This window comes from Copadichromis virginalis, linkage group LG20 (genome assembly GCF_057382275.1).
Source record: "Copadichromis virginalis isolate Kocher_CV1m ecotype Utaka linkage group LG20, C_Virginalis_male_GT1.1, whole genome shotgun sequence".
NCBI classification, from domain to species: domain Eukaryota; kingdom Metazoa; phylum Chordata; class Actinopteri; order Cichliformes; family Cichlidae; genus Copadichromis; species Copadichromis virginalis.
In genome coordinates, this window is record NC_140637.1 from 11,146,337 (window position 1) to 11,165,392 (window position 19,056).

Sequence of the window (19,056 nt, forward strand, 5' to 3'; positions counted from 1 at the left end):
ATGTGCAGAGGTGTTTTTTTTCTGTTCTCAAACTGATCTCCCTGTTGGAGCTCAGTCTGGGGGGAGTTATTTTTTTCTCCTTATCTTTCCTCATGTGGTGCATTTTCCATTGTTATACCTCTCTGACCTGTCTTCCCCATGTGATGTTTTGTGTAATGTATGTATGGTCGGAGGGTAAGATGGTGCCGCCATTGCATGCAATAGGTCGGCAGCCTTATGAAATTTCCCCTTGTGGGACTAATAAAGGTATATCAAATCAAATCATATGATGTAAAAATGTGTGTGAATTCATCTGCTGAGATTCCCTCAGGAAAATAAGGAAAGAGACAAATGTCAGATACTTTCGTTTTTGTTTTCTCTTTTTAATCAAACATAACTCAGTAGAGCTCCATTTTCATCTAATGTTAATGTACAGCAAGTACTAATTGTGGGCTAGCAGAAGCTAGGAGGTTAGATAATGAAGGTGATGACTAAGTAACATTTTGTAAATTACAGAGTAGCTCTTAATTCCACAGAGCTAGGTGATCAACTATTTGGCACAGCTGACAGATTTCTTTCAGTTAATTGACCTGTTGAAGTCGTGGTTCAATAAGTCGTCTGTTTGTGAGATGAGTCAATTTCATCAAGCAGCAGCTCATTAGCTGACTGGCTGGTTAACTGTCTCAGTAACGGAGCCAAACTCCTCCTTGAGCAGTTTGAACACGTTGTCCGAGAACTCGTCTCTCGGCCTGCCCGTGCCGTTCAGCTGCACCGGCAGGAGGTCGGGGTGGTGTGGGATGTAAGAGGACGGGCAGTGCAGCTCATTTAGAGTAAACCAGAAGGTGTCTGGATCCACCTGGATTAAGTGTCGGAACACACTGTGCAGGAAAGAGAAAGAAACATGGGAACAGGATTAGCTCTGAGCTGTGTGTTCACTTTGTACGTAATATCTATTGTATGGAAAACACCTTCCTATAATCCAAAGTGACAGACTGAACGAGTTTTGCTGACTTTAACATGCAAACCAACAGTTTAACTATAAGCTCATTAACTCAACACTGCTTTTCTCTTCAGCTTTGTTTTTTAAATCACCTCCAAGCAGGAAAATACTTAAATATATTAAAGCGTGTGTTTTTACTTGTGGCTGCTATGTTGCTACCCAAACACTTAGATCAATAATTCAGAAGTGAGTTATTAAAGGCTGCTTGCATACTGCATTCTGAGCTATTTATTTATTTATTTGCTTTTTTTATTCACAACTTCCATCTGTCCTTTACATTACTGTAGGTCTCACAGTGCACACTTTTTGCATCAGATGCCAGTGTAAAGGTGAAACGAGTTCCCTTTCAGATTCGTACACACAGTATTGGGAGATCACGGCCCTACGTGTCCTGAAGACACTTCTATTCACGCCTGTACAGCAACTGACCTGTGATGATATGCCACATATAAACTCATCACAGTCATTCTCACTTTTTATCCTCTTTACCTGGCTAGGAACACTTTTGCCAAGTTGGGATTGCTAGCTATTGTAAGTTAGCACTGTTGTGTGCCAACCTGAAGTTAGCTTAGCCGCTCCTATTGGTTTTAGCCACAACTGCAGAACTACATCTGCGTATTTCTGGAACTTCTTTCTCAAGGGACAAAATGAGTGAGGGTGATATTTAAATCAGGCCCACAAACTGATTTACTAAAGTTTGCAGCAAAGGGTTAAAAGTCTTATATTACAGGTAATATACTTTAAAGTCACAAATACTGGTGTCTTTACCCAGAACATGCAGGAACCTGATTATTCCTGAGGTATTCCATTCTCAGGTCCCAAGACTACAGCGGTCCTTAATAAAGACTTACTTTAAACAGGCTTCTTGCAGTCTGATGGGTTGTCTGGAGCTCAGGTAGGGTAGACAGGCTTCACAAACCACATCTAGGTCTGCTTCAGCTGAGAAAACCAAACACAGGACACTTTTACTATATTTTATTCATATAACAATTGTAATACTTTTATATTTTATCCAGAAATTTCAACAGAAATCGACTTGTAAAAGAAAATAAAAAAGAATGAAATGGATCAAAGCCAAGTTAATTTCATTGATTAATCACAGCAGCAGAATACAGTTTGAGCTCGGTGCCTGGTCTTCGGGTGGATCACTCCCTGCAAATATGTTACTCATGAACCTCCAGGAGCACACAGGTGGATGCTGGGGTGGTGGATGGGCTGAAACAGCAGGCAGTGGTGCAGTAGGATGTGAGGTAAGTGGGGCACGTTACATGTGCAGCTCCAGGCTTCACTACATACATGGGTACTGTTGTTGAGTATAAAAAGTAGGCCAAGCCTGGACTTTACCTCTGATAACTAATGAGCTCAGTAAAACTGCTGAGGTGGTTCGGGGAGGATTTCACAGCAGTTTTGAGAGGTCAGAACGTTAAAGCTTACCAACAATAATTCTGCCTGTCCAGGTGAGCATTTATTCTTGAAATTGCCCCCTCCCACTACATACCACGTCTCCCTCACCACTGCTGGTTAATCTCCTTTTTAAAACCATCTTTGTCCCACCCCCTGTGACCTGAAGACCATACTGAAACCGACTTCAAAGAATAATCACAAAGAGCATCTCAAACACACAACGTGTATCGTGGCTGTTTATCTGCACACTACACTGTATGAGAGTTTGCAGTACAAAAAGTGCTGTAAGCTATTTTAAAGGAACAGTTTCACAAACAACCTGATATCTTACAATTGTCTTTACACTGCAGTCCTTGTCACTGTTAGATGTAACGCTGGCTCTGGAAAGGCTGCAGACAGCTCTGTCACCTTTGTGACTCTTTTCCTCTGTCAGCGATGAACCTCAGTGGGAGGGTGTGACATTTGTGATGTTCACTCTGTCACTCAGTTCACCTCCACACTGCGCAGGTGACCAAAAATCACACAAGCAGCTCATAATTGCATAATTGGGAATGCAATGGCAGAAGCCTGCAGGCCTTGAATATTTTCAACATGCTAATGGAAGTATGTTGAGCACAAAGTAAACAAAAACAACAACTTCTCTGATCTTATCAATTAAACGGCCTCCTTCGCTGTCACCTCATGATTCGCTGATTGAACAATCACGTTTCTCAGTTGGGTATAAGAAGAGCTGCTTGCAGTCGTAGCTGTGTGTGCAGTTTGGACTTGAGCAGCATCCTGCTGGCACAGCTGGCTGTGGTCCGTATCATCAAAGTCATGGTTAACATATGTTGAATGACAGAGCTGCCACAGTGAAGAGGCATTTTTAGGAACAACATCACTGTCATGCGTTTAGGATGTCAAACTGTTTAAGGTTTGTATAATAAAGCAGAGATGCCCTGATTTAGGCTGTGATACCAATGGTTGATTTTCATTGTTATACGAGACTGCCACCTGGTGGTGAAGGAGCTTCAATAAATTCTTTGGCTTTTTCTGACGACGCATCTCCCCACACACAGCTTTAATGTCAAATCAGGCTAACAACCTAATTTGTTAACCTCAGTATAGAGACATCTTCATCTCTGTACTAAAGTACAGACACAAACTTGTATTGCTGTTGTCTCACTCACAGGAAGAAAGCTGACTATAACTCATTCATTTATAAATCATAAAGTTGATTCCTACAAGAAAGTTACAGCCCTGTGATCAAATAGGCTTCAATAAGATAGATAACATGTATTTACCCAAAATAAATATGGGATCAAAACAGCACAGAGAAAAAGTAAAGTATTGAACAGGGGGCATTTAACAGTAGGCCAAAAAAATCCTGGTAGCTCTTTGTTCTCGTTGTGTTCAGTTAAATATTACAGCTGAAAAGAGGTTAGATAAAGATAAGATAAGAGGTCATCTGTCTTCAATGTATTTTTACATAAATGGGCTTCATGTTGCACCAATCTCCATAAAGTGAGGCGTCATACTAATAATAGTTGTCTTGCTCTGATTTGTCCATGTTGTGGCTGCTTTGATCATTGCCAGAGCCCAGGTACAGTTCTACAGGATGATGCACTATGTTGTGTCTTGGTGAAACTGTGCTGTTTGTGAGCACTGTGTCTCTATTCTCTTACCCAGATCCAGTCTCTGGCACAGTGAGCCCAGCCCCTGCAATACAGCCAGCTGCAGTTTGTAGGCCAGGGTGTGTGTGTAGACAGGCCCAGCCTTGGCGCTGATCGGAGCCTGCCGTGCCAGAGAGGCGCTCAGCTTGGGCAGAACCTCTTTAGAAACCCTCCTCCTCAGAAAGTCCCCACATGTTTCACCCAGCACGCACAGCACCTGGAATGAAATGTACAAAAATGTAATGTACAAAAGCAGCAAGCTGTCAAAATTCAATAAAACCTTCCCGTTGTATACTCCTGGATGAATTATAGCATTTACAAAACTCGTATATATCCCAAAGCTGATGAAACAATTTCCCAGCAGCAGCTCTGAGTGAATAAATGACTGTTTACAGACTTAACGTGTTTGAATTTGTCAGTTCATCAATGAAAACATGAATAACAAATTCAAAAATAGTCCAGCTGATGACAGGAGCTGACGAGTAGCCCAATTTACACCGACAAGCAGCCTCTAAGAAGGCATCCACACTGTGATTTTTCTGTGCTGATAGAAGAAATGTTAATTTAAAGAGTCTTCACATTACAACCCAAAAAAGTAAATAATAGAACTATTTCTGAATGAAATAAGCCTGTTGTTGGGCAGCATCTTTCATTCTTTCACTACTAAGAGTTTAAAACTAAAGACGACTTGAATAATTTTGACTCACATAATGAAAAGAGAGGTTTGTTTTACTTACCCTGAAGGCTCTGAGGACTGCTAATGGGTCATCAGTTGTGAGTCTCTGCAGGAGTGCTGGCCAGCAGCGATGAGCCATAGGCAGCAGTTCATTTTCCCTCTCACTCAGCACCTGAACGCACAACTCCAGCACGTCCAGTACCTAAAGACAAAGACGCACAACACACCTAACAATTATCTCTGTTTTGATCCTGATTATATGTGAGCTGAAACTAATTACTGAGGTCTTCATTGAGAGCCCAAACTCCTGAGCAGGCACGACTTCAGCGCAGACTTATTTCTGTTTCACTCCTGGACCAGACTGAATGTTTTTCCTTGATGAGCATTACACCACTGAACAGTCATCCACACAGTTCTAACAGGATGAATTGTACCAACGCTGGCGGTCCTACCTTCACAAGAATGATTATTTTTGTTATTAGTCCAACAGTTGACTCTACGTAAAACTACTGATACAGTACCTTGAGTCGGAGCCTGAGGCTGGGATCAGACAGCAGATGAATGCAGCGCTCCATAACATCCTTAGTGATGCTGAGGTGGGAGGGAAGCTCTGCTTTCACATCAGGACTACCAGTATCTTCAACATCCTCACACTCAGTGGGAGGGACTTCTGCAATGGAGCACATGTACAGTTAGACCGCCAGTTTAGCAGTGAGGTTCAGATTTCTATGACTCTTAATTACAATGATCCATCTCCTCTACACTCTGAATCTAAAATAATCACCACTACAACCTATAGCTTCTATTCCACTGGCCCTTAGACAGACCTATTACCTTGGTCTTCAGTGTCATCATCCTCTATTCCAATGCCCTCTGCCAGTTCTTTCTGTTTGCGGTAATTCAGCAGGAATTGGCGAATGCTGAGGTCTTCCTGGTCACTGGAGCGTTGCCTGTAGCTGGTAGACTTACTGGTCCTGCTACAAGTGGAAGGAAACCACCTCGCTAAAGGAAAAACAAGACAACAATATGAGCATAGGTTTGGTTACAATAAAATAAGTCAGCTGATTAAATCAGTGTGACAGAGACACTGATGTTTTTTGGAAAGAGCCATTAGTGACATTTAATTTACACATTTTTATTGTGAGGGCTTGTAAAACTGCAAACACCTATAGTGCCGCTGTATAAATATCATTATGAATATGTAGCAGAAAACGACTGAGCATTTAAACCATCACGATGTATTAAATGTTTCCAAAGATACTGATAATTTGATAACGAGCAAAGTTATTTATCCTGAAGTGTACTCCTTGACAGAAAGTTTTAAAGACACTGCATTTTCTTCCTTGTCCTCTTTGACTCCCAGCATATGTGAGACTCAAGCTGACATCACTGTTGAAATCTTACCCAGTGCCTTCATGAGCGCGTGCAGCACGGAGCAGAAAAGAGCAGCTGTGCGCTCGTAGCTGAGATCCAGAGCCGTCAGCACATCCTGAACGATGTCCCTGACCAGCGGCAGCAGGCTGCAGTCAGAGTGAGTCAACATAACTGTCAACACCCGTGGAGCCTGGGCAACAAGACAGGATTATAATGAAATACAGTACAAGCTCAGGGCAGCACAAAGCAGACAAAGGAGGAAATCAGGTAAACCCTCCAGCAGTCATTTCTGTGTCCATTTTGGGTTAAAAACATAACTACCTGTGGATGCTGGCTGATTCTCTGAAGGTTGAGTGAAATGTCATTAAGCAGGTAGTCAGAGTTCTCATTGATCAGTTCCTTGAGGGAAGCGTATCCACAGGCCTTACTGATGTCCCACATGGAGCTCAGTCCCGCCTGGCTGACCAGCAGCGTCTCCTCACCAGCTTTCTCCAGCACAGGATACAGCGAGGTCATCAACAAGGGACGGAAATCGTGGCCCAGCGCCTGAGCACAGCAGGCGATGCCCTCGAGTTGGATGCACAGCTGCCAGATGTTGCTGTTGAGCTGGTGGATCGTGGATGCAGATGTTGATGATGAAGGAATCACTTGGAGAGAGCTTGTATTTGAGTTGCCGGCATCACTGTTGGATATGGAGAGGAGTCTGGATGGACTGAGCAGCTACGCAAGGAGACAAAAACACATGTTAATGCACTGCTTTCTAACCACTTTTACACATGTACTGCAGACCTGAGGTTTTCTAGATATTATCCATGCACGTGAGAACGCAAATGTCTGACACAGTTAGATCAGACATTAAACAGCTTTTAGCCTTCCTGCAAAAACAAAAACCACACAGGCTGTTATAAAATGCTCATCCTACGCACTCATATGTAAAGTGTTAAAATCAATGTGTGCCCCACCTGACACTAAGAGACAATCTTGAATAAAAGAGCAGTAAACTTAATAATAATAATGATAATTATTATCATTACAATGACTGAATGCAGCACTCTCCTCCAGGCTTAAAACGTGTTTGTGGGACCACCAACAGCCTTTGATTAGATGATCTCAGGCTGCAAGAGGGAGCGTGGGGTTCAAAAATATCAGACATGTAGGCAGGAGCGTCACGACTCACAGCGTTAAAAGTCAGTGAAATGAAATCAATTCTAAAACGTAATGGAAGCCAGAGTAAAGAGAACAAAACCAGTCTAATGTGTTCTCTTTTTCTATTTAGGTCAGAGTAATGAGTAAAATCATAAGCTAATAATTTCCTAGTACCAGTTTTAATTCAAATTTTATATAAATACATCAATTAATAGATAATAAATAAATATAAGCTAATACTGTAAGTATATAGCTTTGAGCTCTAATAGAAGTATTACAGCCCAGCTGCAGTACCTCTGTAGCCCACAAGGGGGCCCCAGCCCACACTTTGGGAATCACTGTTGTTTATAAATGTCCTGTGAATTTTCAGCTATAGAGGAAGTGGCATGTATGATCTCTCCAATCGAACATCGACATCTTTTACTGAGCCCGTCTATGCAGGCAGCTTGTTCGTCTCAAACAGAGTCATTCTGTTTCTTTGTGTAAAATTTTTTTTATAAGGATGAAAAAGCATTCAACATCTTACCATGTGTTTTAGTAAGAAAACTAGGTTCATACTGCACTCCATTTATGACCCAGTTTGACTTGAGTGCAGAAACAGAAAGCGCCTCTATAGGAGTCAAAAATTCCTCCTGACAAACGTGTATCTGTGTTCTTCGATTCTTTTATTTGGCAATGCCGGCAGGATGTTTGTACTTTTTAGCTGACAGAGTGAAACTGCAAGTTTATCTACTAACTAACAGAAAGCTGCCAGAGGTTTATGGCCTCTGTTCGGTGGAGTTTTGCAGATATTTTCTCGTGCTCCAAAAATCCAGCCTTGATACTTCAGAGTAGCTACTTCAAATCTCGCAGCAGCTTTGACTTCTGCTCAGTCTGCTGAGAAATCAGTGTGAAAAGAGGCGTGGATACGTGAGCTGGTAAAGCCCAGAGCCCACGTGATTTTAAAAAAGTTTGTGCAGAAGTAAATGAAGAGTCCTTGACACTCCCAGACGTGTGAAGCCAGACCATCACAACGACATCATTTCACTTCTTTGTGTCTTTGGAGTTGTAAAGTGTTTTTGTGCATGTAGAACAGCAAAACATGGTAACAGGCTGCTGCAACCAGAACTGGCCAAGTATATATCCGCTGATCCGAATATCCGCTGATCGCTCCTCACTCTGTACAATAAAGCCCTTGCAACACCCAAAAATGTGCCCTCTATTCCTTGCCTATGTTTGCATTATTTCTAAAAAGATATGAGGAGTGTTGTTTATGTTTTCAGTCTTCAGTTAAATTAGTCTAAACCAGGTTTTACTGCTTAGATTTATTTTGTAGCATCTATGTACAAACAGCTCTGCTGTTTAGACTGGATGTGCATTTTGCACATTTCTTTGTAATCATCTCTACAGGAGATGAGTCAGTATACTACTTGTCAGGAACTCCACTTAGAGGCAAGATGAAGTTAACAAATGATATATTATGTGTGGAAATGCTTGATGAATGATGCCCCAGGACTGAAATATCCTCACCTGCTGATCCTGTTGGTCTCTATCCATCTCCTTGCTGACTGTAATCAAATGCCAGTTGTTCAGGCTGGTGTATTCCTCAATGATAGAAACAGCTGCTGCTTTAATATCTTCCTGGGTGGCAGGGCTTTCACGAACTTTGGTCTCCAAACCCTGACTCTGGTCTGCCACAGCGATACCTGCTGCACCTCTAACTGTCTCATTTAACACCATGGCAGCCTGCTTTCTGTACACTGAAGACTGGCAGTACAAGTCCAGCAGATGATCGGTCAGCAGGTAGATGTTGCCATAATAACCTAAAGACAAAAAAACGTTATCTGTGAGAGCTAAAGAAATGAGCCAGCTACAACCCACGAGTATTTATACCAGCTGTCGTTGTTTTTAGAAGATAACTGCTTTAAATTCATTTGAAATTACAATGGAAAAGGCACAATGATGATAAAAAACAGGAGTGGCTAACTGAGTCCAAATCAAAGAGCAATTATACCTAATGTGCGACAGATCTCCATGAGCACAGAGAAGATTTTCTCATCTGTGAAGTAGAGAAAATGCTTCCTCTGTGTGTGAGTGGTGTAGGAATCATGGGAGCCGGTGCTCGTCTCCACGGCAGCAGCGTAACTCCTCTCCTCCACAATGCGAACATCCATCACATCGAGTTCCAGCACCTGTAAAGCACGCAGAAGCTTTAGGAAATTTAACGGGGTTAGGAAATCTAAAAACATTCAAGATTGGACCTTAAAGCAGCCGCACTACAGACTACAAAATACTAATGCCAAGGTGCCCTGTATTTCTACACAAAATAAGACATATATCATTTTGGTTTTGTACATGAACATTGACAAGTCAAATACTATATTTTGGGCTGCAGTCCTGAAGAGACTACATTTAAAAATATTATTTTTTGCATTAATAACCAGGTCACCAACAACGATGAGTCTGAATACAGAAAGGAGGTACAACACCTGGTGGACTGGTGTCAGAGTAACAACCTGTCTCTGAATGTTCAGAAGACTAAAGAGATGGTTGTTAACTTCAGGAAGAGCTCAACGACCCACACCCCACTGAAAATCAACGGATCTGCTGTTGAGATGGTCAACAGTGTTCAGGTTCCTGGGAGTGCACATATGATGACCTCTCTTGGAACCTGAACACCAAACTGAAGAAGGCCAGTCTCCCTCCTCCCATCCTCACATCATTCTACCAGGGAACCACTGAAAGTGTCGTCTGCTGCTACATCGCTATCTGGTATGGGAACTGAACTTTTGCTGAAAAGACGTCTCTGCAGCGGATAGTGAGGACAGCAGAGACGATCATTGGAGGCCCTCTCCCACCCATCTACCAACTCTACAACACACACATCATCCGACGTGCAAACAGCATGGTGAAGGACACGTTCCACCCCTCATATACTCTATTCTCCCTGATTCCATCTGGCAGACAGTTTCGCTGCATCAAAACCGTAACCACCAGACACTGCAAGAGCTTTTTCCCCAAGCAGTCAGAGTCCTCAACTCAATACAACCAAAGAACTGACATACACAAACACCTTACAATACTCACCAAAAGACTCAAAAACAACAAAAACTTCCACAAATCCACTACAAAGTAGACCTTATTTGCACACTCATTCACATAGTTACTGAACACATCTAAATTACACTATATTTGCACATGTCTTCGTTCTTATATTGAATTGAAATTGAAATTGTATTAAAGAGTCAAGAATAATCCTTATTATTATTGTTATTAAATAAATGGTTGTATAACAAAACTTTTTATCACTTAAAAATAGGAAAAAAAAATAGCTGTTCTTCGTGGTAAAGTGTTGAGGATCATTCAGTAAACTGACAGCCTGAAGAAGTAGAGAAAATGAGGAAAGAAGGAAACTGTTAATGTTTTATATTTCTGTATTGCTTGCCAGATGGCAGCATGGTGAACAGACTGGCTGAGATGGGAATTGCCTTTTAGTGTCCTCTGGGCTGTGCAGACACCTCCCTGATATCATTGCTCTTTGGTAGATGGGAAAAAATGTAAAAGAAAAACTCACTGTGAGTAGCTACAACAGCACATTTGTTAGAATTTGACGAATGAAATGTTTAAATATTAAAGAGTATTAAGGGAGATGGGATCAAATAAGTGTAAACTTCTTTCTACTCTTTTTCGACTATATAAATTGCGTGGATTATTTAGATATAGAGATATTTGTGGCAACTCGATTTCTCTCACTTTACTTTTTTATGTCTACTATGCTCATTTACAGATCGTCAGACACACATGTCTGAGCTGTCCGACACACACAGATCACATTACATGTGCATGTGGGGTTTGAAGTACTTTTATGTATAGATGAGATAACACCTTATCACATCATCATCAAAAGTGAGCATATATATCCACAAATGAACACTACTCTGGTTTTTATAGAAACATTTGCAAAAAAGCTTATGTGTGTTCATTGTTTTTGTGTGTGTGTTGGTGCATGCTCAACAAGACACACAAATTGCTGTACAGATCTCTAAATCTATATATATATATATGATAAAAGTGTACTTTTTATTTAAATCCATGGCTGTTGTTGCATAATAACATCAAAAGCAGTGTAACCTTATTGTTACATTACCTGCATTAAGGCTTTGGAAATCCTCTCCAGATGTGCAGCCGAGTTCAGCACCACAGAGACAAGCGGTCCTAAGATTTTTAAGTAGCCCAAAAACACGTTGAGAACAAAGAGCTTCTTCTGGTCATCAGAGGTCCTCATCAGTCTGGGTAGGGAGGTGGCCAAAGAATGGAGATTCTCAGATAAGATGTCAGTGAAGGTCTGAGTGCCACTGCTGCCGCTGCACCTCTGATTTCTCTGGGATACCTCTCTGAGAGCAACTTCACACCTAGAGGAGAAAATAGCAGTATCAGTAAACATCTTGTATCCATTAATTACGATTCATTTCTTCCTTTTCTTTATAAAAATATCAATCAAATCAAACCTCTCTCTGACTCTAGGTTCCACATCATTGATTGCCCCCACCAGTGCTTCTAGTAGTGATCCTACACAATCAGTCAGTGAGTGACTGCATTTGGCCAGCAGGTGATCGGCCAACTCCACCATTGCCACTCTAACCCTCCAGTGCTGGTGCGCTGAAGTGCATGAGATTATCTTCTTGAGCAGGACAGACAGCTTCCCTGCCGTGTTCTTCACCCACTCCGGTGTCCGAAGGACTATGAGCTGTCCGATCCTCCCCAGGTCTGCAGAGGGAGTCTTATAGGACTCAGTGGACTGGAGCTGGACATCCTCCATGACAAGCTCCACAGTCCTGGACCAAACCTGACAACAGGTGATCACATAATCAGATCACTGCAGTGCATTTGTATTATGATATTGTCAAATTTTCCTTTAGTTCTGGAAAAACTATACAAGCCCTCTTTATGCTCTGTAAATGAAAGGTTTAGGTCAACTGAATTATTCAACAAATCAAACAATCACATAATAAATTTTTTAATATACGGTTTATTAAATGTTCAAGTCAGTTAGCAAGGTAAATGTTCACTTGCGAACTATGAAATTGCATGAGATCATCGATTACATATGATGACTATCGTCTAATAAAGTGTTAAGCCATTATTGTGCTGTTGTTGTAAATCTGATTAACAAACATGTGGTACCTTGATGGCCCGGACTGTGACTGCATGGCCTTGCCTCAAATCTCCTGTAATGATCCTGGCCGTAGCCATGGTGATTCCAGGTAAAAATGATGCCATGGCGCTGCCTACAAAGCATCGCTCCTCTGATGATGGGACTACGTGTTCCTGGGTGCAGTCACACTGCAGAGTCAAAGCCTGGAGGCACGTCAAGGCTGCTGTCTGTATATCTCGAGATTTCTCCTTCTCTCCCAAAGCCAGCAGCAGTGAAACGGCAGCACCCAGCCCAGGCAGCATAATCGGTTCAAAGAGTTTGAACACTATATCACCATAAGCAGCATGAAGCAGGGCATCCAGGCACCTCAGAACAGCTGATTTTAGCTCCTCTGACGTATCTGCAGGCTTCCCGGGATCAGCTGAAGAGGACAGGCACAGGCAAAGCTCGGAAAAGAGGTTGTGGAGGGTTTCCCAGCTGTGGATGCAAGTGTTCTCCAAAACATAGCTTACTGCCTCGGTCACAGACTGCACCAGCTGCTCCTTCTTAGCCCCGGGGACTTTAAGGACAAATCGAAGAGGGAAGAGGACGTACTCCTGAAGCTGCTGCAACGTGGCATCGTTGACTTCTTTTAACTGGCCTTTGAGTGTTTCCACATTAACCACTGTGGGCTCTCGGGTGAGCAGGACACAGGCTGGGCGCAAGTAGGCAAAAGCAATCTTTGGATCGCTTATTTGAGACATGGCTGGAGGCATCACTGCAGGGGCGCTTAGGTGACGGAGAATGGCTAGAAATGTAGAACACGAGAGTAAGTGCTGTAAGCAGCCGGGAAGCTGTCTGTGCTGCTCAAGAAGATATAAGTTTATTGATTTATTTTGCTACTTTGTCTTTGTGATTGAATATGATTTGGTCAGCTGGTAACTTTGAAGGCCTATATTTACAGGTTAATTACATAAAAACCTACTTCTACAGTATGATCACAGGTACAGCCTTTGTATATAAATGGCATTACAATGCTTTACATCTTACTGTCAATAAAAGAATCCATCCGAATTTGCATGCACCAGCTTCACTGATAGTTATGATGTTTTGTGTTGCCAAACACTAGCGTTGGTCCCTTGTATCCGTTAGTACAACTATAACACTTTTGGAAGACTTGTTTGCTTCATGTAGATCTTAGGATACGGAATACAAACTTAACAAGCGCATGTCTAAGAAGACGAGTCTACCATGTAGCTGAACTACAGCATGCTGACAGCATCCAGCTTCTAAAGCACCACTGCGGTACCAGCGTCAGTATCAACACGGCCTACCTTCACATTGTTAGGTTTAAGTGGAGCCCCCCTTCCGTGAAAGCGACTGGAAATGCTTGCCTTTACAATGAAAAATTAGATTTTTACAAACAGATGAAGCTGTGCCGATAACCAGCATCACGAGTCTGCGCCAACGACGCACATGTTTAACGTAAACTAAGGCTTCCGACTTTGGGTCTTTGCCTTCAAAATAAAACAGAATTTTCTTCCTATGATAGAAACCCTATAAAATGTGTAATAAAAACATCGGGGAATTTATAGAATTTTTTATGAGAAAGACGTTTGCTACAGAGAAATCCCAATTTTTAAGCTTGTTCTGACAATTTTTAGCTCTCGAAACGGTTTGACGCTTAACGATGTTAGCTTTATTTTGAAAGTAGAGTATTCCCAAAGGAAGTCCATTCATTTAAGCGAGCTTGACTACTGATCGGACGTCAGACTCATACATATAGGCATGTTTGCCGGTGCTGCACAATCCTAGTATCTGTATTTAGTTATTTGAACTAAACATATTTTGAATAAAGAAGATTTTGTTGGGGCTGTCATTTTCCGTCGCCGTGGTGGATATGAGACAGCTACCCTAATTACAAAGGTAATACAAGTGTTGTAAAAGTTAGCTTAAAGACGGCTAACAGCTAAAACAGTCTGTGATGATGTTACAGACATGATTATTTTGCTACGTTAAATCCTTGACAAATGTTATGGTACCTCGTAACACACCAAAACACACAGTCGATGCTCTTATTACAATGAAATCACATCTTTTAGATGTGGTTCTGTTGTCTACCTCAGATTTACCAACATTCACGAAGCTATGCTTCCTCTTTGTCCTGTTGTCACTCAAATATCTGGAAATTTCTTCTCTTGCTATAAATAAGTGGCCCATAAAGTGTGACTTTCGAAATGATCTTTCTTCTTATATCTAGATTCCCCTTTTATCTTTTGCATCTTGTTTTTTTTCCGCAAGGGGATAAGCTGCCGGTTCCTGCCCTGGCTCGTACCTAGGGTCAGCATGGATGAAGAATCCCTTGAGGCAGCCATCGCTGCCTATAGTGCCCAGTTGCAGCAGGTGGAGACAGCCCTGTCTGCCGGCCTGGACCCCACCCAGCACTCAGACCTGCTCAAACTGAAAGAAGATCTCCGTCAGCTGATAGAGCTCACTGAGGCCAGCCTGGTGTCTGTCAGAAAAAGTCAGCTGCTTGCAAGCCTCGAGGAAAGTAGCGGACTGCAAGTGAATGCATCAGAAGCAGCTACTGATGCAAACGGTGGACTTGATGCTGAGTTTGCTGCTTTCTACTCTGAACTTGGGGAGTCTTCGGGTAATAGCTCAGATTCCAAAGAGAGAACTAAGGACGGGGGAGGGGGGGAGGTGGATTATGAAGAGGAAGAAGAAGAAGAAGAAGAGGACAAGGAAGAAGAAGATGCACTAAGTGGTACCAAAGTAAGAGCGCCCTATCGGACAACATGGGGAACATTGGAGTATCACAATGCCATGGTAGTGGGGGCAGAACCGCCAGATGGAGATGAGGCACAAGTGCGAGTGCTCTACATCTACCCCACCCAGAAGTCTATGAAACCCTGCCCGTTCTACTTGGAGGATAAATGTCGCTTTCAGGATAACTGCAGGTAAATTATCACTTTCACTGAGGTGACCATAAATTACTGACAGCGTGATTTAAATTCGGGGCTTCTGTCAGTTCAGTCCCTTACAAGATTATTGTATCATCTACTTGGATCTCAGATCTGTACACACAGAGAGTTATATTTGGTGTTTTTTCACTATCAAAGGTTTTCTCACGGTGAGGTGGTCTATGTGTCGGAGCTCAGAGAGTTCCTAGACTCTGATCTAAGTAATCTGGAAGAAGGTTCATCTTGCTTGGCTCGTCATGAGGACGGTATCTGGCACCCAGGCAAAATAAAAGGTATTCTGTTCACAGAGTGGTCGTAATGTAAACACAAAAAAAGTATGAAGAGGTATAAAGAAATAACTCAAAGCCTTCCTCTCACTTTAGAAATTGACAGCGGTTTCTACACTGTGAAGTTCGACTCGCTGCTGCTGAAAGATGCCGTGGTCGAGGCCGACGGCGTTATCCCACCTTTAAGGGAAGATGACCCGCTGTCATCAGAGTCCGACTCGGATGACATCGGTGATGGAGATGATGCTATGGGATATGCAAAAGGTGTGTTTACATTTTGTAAGAAAAAACAAATCAGCCACAACATCAGAAAATATAATCTTTAAGTCTGCCTGCCAATAAAAAAGGCAATGGGGTTCAGAGGCACTCACTTAAAAAAAGAAAAAAAAGAAAATGAAGAGGCTGCATGGTGTCGTGATTTCTCTTGGCAAGTGAACGATCACCTGCTCGATTCACCTTTGGGGTTTTGTCAGTAAAACTCCTGACAAACAAACAGCTGAAAGTAGCTTATGTTAAAAAAAGTTTCATGTCAGGACATCATAGAGAACGATGTTAGTAAAAATGTATCTGTCATAGCTACACATTGGGCCAGTTATTAATATGAAGAAGGGTTTTCTTGACTTGAAAAAAGAACTGACTGTGTCTTTTACTTGTTGTGCAACAGTTATAGACTTTGCTGTGGAACCCACTGAAACATCAAGCAGTGCTAATTTTGGTGGCTGGGAGGCGCATACCAGAGGCATTGGATCCAAGCTCATGCTCAAAATGGGCTACGAATATGGAAAAGGTGAGTGCAAACAGTGCACAACACAGCGCTGAGGCTCAGAAGTCACAATGTCCACCCCTGGCATGCTGTTTAAAAATCAGCTAACCTAACTCTTTGCAGTCATTTTGTTTTATTTTTAATTCTTGAGTTTTAAAAATAGGACAAAACATACATTTAAGACACTTTTAGAAACAAGAAAAAGTAGCACCAAGATTAGGAGAGGTTGTGATGGTGTGTGGTTAGTGTAAGACAGTGGTGTTTGGGTGAAGCAGTTATTTTCTTTAACAAGACGCGAGAGGGCAGTAAGGTGCACTTTAAAATCATATACAATGCATCACAGCTCAAAAGTGTGTCATCTAACAATAGACACACAAATGTCTATGCTTAAATTTGTGCTTTGTCCAGTTTTATTTTCACTTTGCTCTGTACATGATTGTATGTTTGCCACGTAAACGAAACAAGTTTTCATATTAACTTAAAGTGGTTTGTGGTATATTCAACCCAAACAAATGTCTATCCAAAATAAAATCAAGTCAAGTCAGATGTTTTTGTATAGCACATTTAAAAGACATAGATCGGTCTTCAAGTTTGAGTTGAAGATTTCCAATCAGACCTACTTTGTTTTTTGGTTTGTGTGGGAGGGGTGGGTTGTTTATTAGGAAAAAGCTTAGATATTACAAACAGCCTCTTCCATGATTTTCTTCCTACTTTTGTCATACAAAAGAGGGAGAGCAAGTACCAAAAATAGAGATAACTAATTAAATAACATTGATTAATTATTATTAAAGGAATGAAAGACAAAAAACAAAAAATGTTCCCAGTATCTTTTGGTTCTTCCAGTCTAATATTCAGTTGTTGAAAGGAGGAGAAATAACCTATATAAAATTATAAATAATTTAATTATAATATTTATAATGGTAGTGTGTGTGTGTGTGTAGCACATCTATCTATCTATCTATCTATCTATCTATCTATCTATCTATCTATCTATCTATCTTCTGGTTTTCACTGTCACACTCTATCATTTTTTGTGTGTAGGTCTGAGATTGAGAATTACAGTCAAACTACTAAACTAACATTAAGTTAGATACTGGCGAACTGGTGTCTTAGTTAACATATTTAGAATGAATACAAATGCATTTTCACTGCACAGTGAATCCTAATAAAAGTCTATGTATGCAGATGTAAGAAGCACATTACACTGTGTTCTTCTTCACTCACTGTCTTTTATGTTTTCAGGCTTGGGAAAGCTCCAGGAGGGCAGAGTGGAGCCAGTAATGGCGGTGGTACTACCCAAAGGAAAGTCTCTGGATCAGTGTTCTGAGTTCACCCAGAGACGCACCCAGAGCAAGGCTGCAAAGGACGGCGCACAAACCGGCCGCCCAAAGCGGCGCAGAAAGCCTCGGGTCGCTACCAGAGGGGGCCAGACCGTTTTTGACTTTCTCAACCACAAGCTTGGAGGCAAGACCGCTCATCCTCCCGAGGGGGGTGCTGTTGCGCCATCAGCGGCAACCGGGGTGGAGGCTTACCGGGGAGGAAAAAGCACCAAGAGGAGTCTGAACGTGAGGCTGTTCCAGGCTGCCGAGAGGGTGTCCCAGACCGAGAGGGAGATCCAGAAGCTGAGCGAGTCACTCAGCAGACAGGAAGGCAGGTCAGTACTGGGGTCAGTGCACAGTCTTCATTAGCTGTACTGCAACCTTAGCCAATTGTTTCCCCACAGAGCCTCAGCAGCTGCTGTCACATTAGAAACCATTGCATATATCGCTCTGCTTACACAATACAACAGTCTATTGTGAGATATGAAGCATGTGGAACTTGAGTTGCTATAATGTTCCTGACAGTTAAAGTGGTAATTAATGTGAGTTTACAAAGAAGGACTGTGGGAGTTGCGCAAAAATGTAAATAAGGTGTGAAGTTGCGAGGTTAGACACATGGTTCTGTGGCCAACGCAGCTAAATTCAGTTTGACTCATCATCTCGTCTCAATTCCTAATCTGTCTGGGTTTTTATTTATTTATTTTTATGTGTGCAAAGGGACCCATCCATAGTGAAGCAGTTGGAGGAGAAACTGTCAGCGGCCCGCCGGCTGTTGGTCCAGCAGAAAGCCCAGGAGCTGTCCATCCAGAGAGAGCACAAGAAGGCCGACACACACAAGAAGATGACTGAGTTCTGAGCTCAGCTGTCTCTCAAAGACATGGAGGATAAAGGAAAGCACCGCGAGCCTGAAATGAACTTTTGCTCCCGCCCTTATGTCAGGTTTTTGTTTTTTTTTTGCTACACTGTATTTGAAGACTTGTTTTTTTCCAGTCGTTTCTCACTGCCGTCTCTTGATGCAGAGTGAATCCGCTGCTCTTCATTTATTTTTAAGCGCTGGCGCATTATCCGCTCAGCATTGATGTTTTTTTGATTTCCAGCTGCACAGGTCTCAATAATGTTCAAAAATATTTTTCATTTTTAATGAACTTTTGTTTTCCTAGCTGTATTTTTCTTCACCCGAACTGAAAAAAGAAAAATATATAGCTTGTTTGGAGAACCTATTGTGTGCCTTCCTTTGTTCTTAACCGCGCACACCTGAGCTCCACTTTAAACTGAATGGACTGTGTAACAGAATTTGTAATGTGCTCCCATTGTTAGGCTTCTTTGGCAGAGGTTTCGATCGCTCTGGCCGAGCACCGCTCCAGTGGTTGGTGCCGTATA

At 42.0% G+C, this 19,056-nt stretch overlaps 2 protein-coding genes across 2 annotated transcripts; one reads left to right on the forward strand and one right to left on the reverse strand.

The window, feature by feature from the left end:
• Positions 1-133: 133 nt before the first annotated feature.
• LOC146684396 (TELO2-interacting protein 1 homolog) lies at positions 134-13,811 on the reverse strand. Its single transcript, XM_085443195.1, has 14 exons — positions 13,679-13,811; positions 12,395-13,152; positions 11,719-12,056; positions 11,358-11,622; positions 9,225-9,402; positions 8,741-9,033; positions 6,407-6,805; positions 6,116-6,275; positions 5,546-5,713; positions 5,233-5,381; positions 4,773-4,913; positions 4,048-4,252; positions 1,831-1,918; positions 134-857 (listed from the first exon to the last, which is right to left on the reverse strand). The coding sequence occupies exons 2-14, from the start codon at positions 13,118-13,120 to the stop codon at positions 638-640; spliced, it is 3,330 nt and encodes a 1,109-aa protein (XP_085299321.1). The 5' UTR covers positions 13,121-13,152; positions 13,679-13,811; the 3' UTR covers positions 134-637.
• Positions 13,812-14,094: 283 nt separating this feature from the next.
• zgpat (zinc finger, CCCH-type with G patch domain) lies at positions 14,095-18,892 on the forward strand. The gene is made up of 7 exons (XM_085442863.1): positions 14,095-14,270; positions 14,646-15,304; positions 15,467-15,600; positions 15,691-15,858; positions 16,259-16,381; positions 17,600-18,011; positions 18,394-18,892. Exons 2-7 carry the CDS (start codon positions 14,691-14,693, stop codon positions 18,530-18,532), a joined length of 1,590 nt encoding a protein of 529 aa, XP_085298989.1. The 5' UTR covers positions 14,095-14,270; positions 14,646-14,690; the 3' UTR covers positions 18,533-18,892.
• The last annotated feature ends 164 nt before the right edge of the window (positions 18,893-19,056 follow it).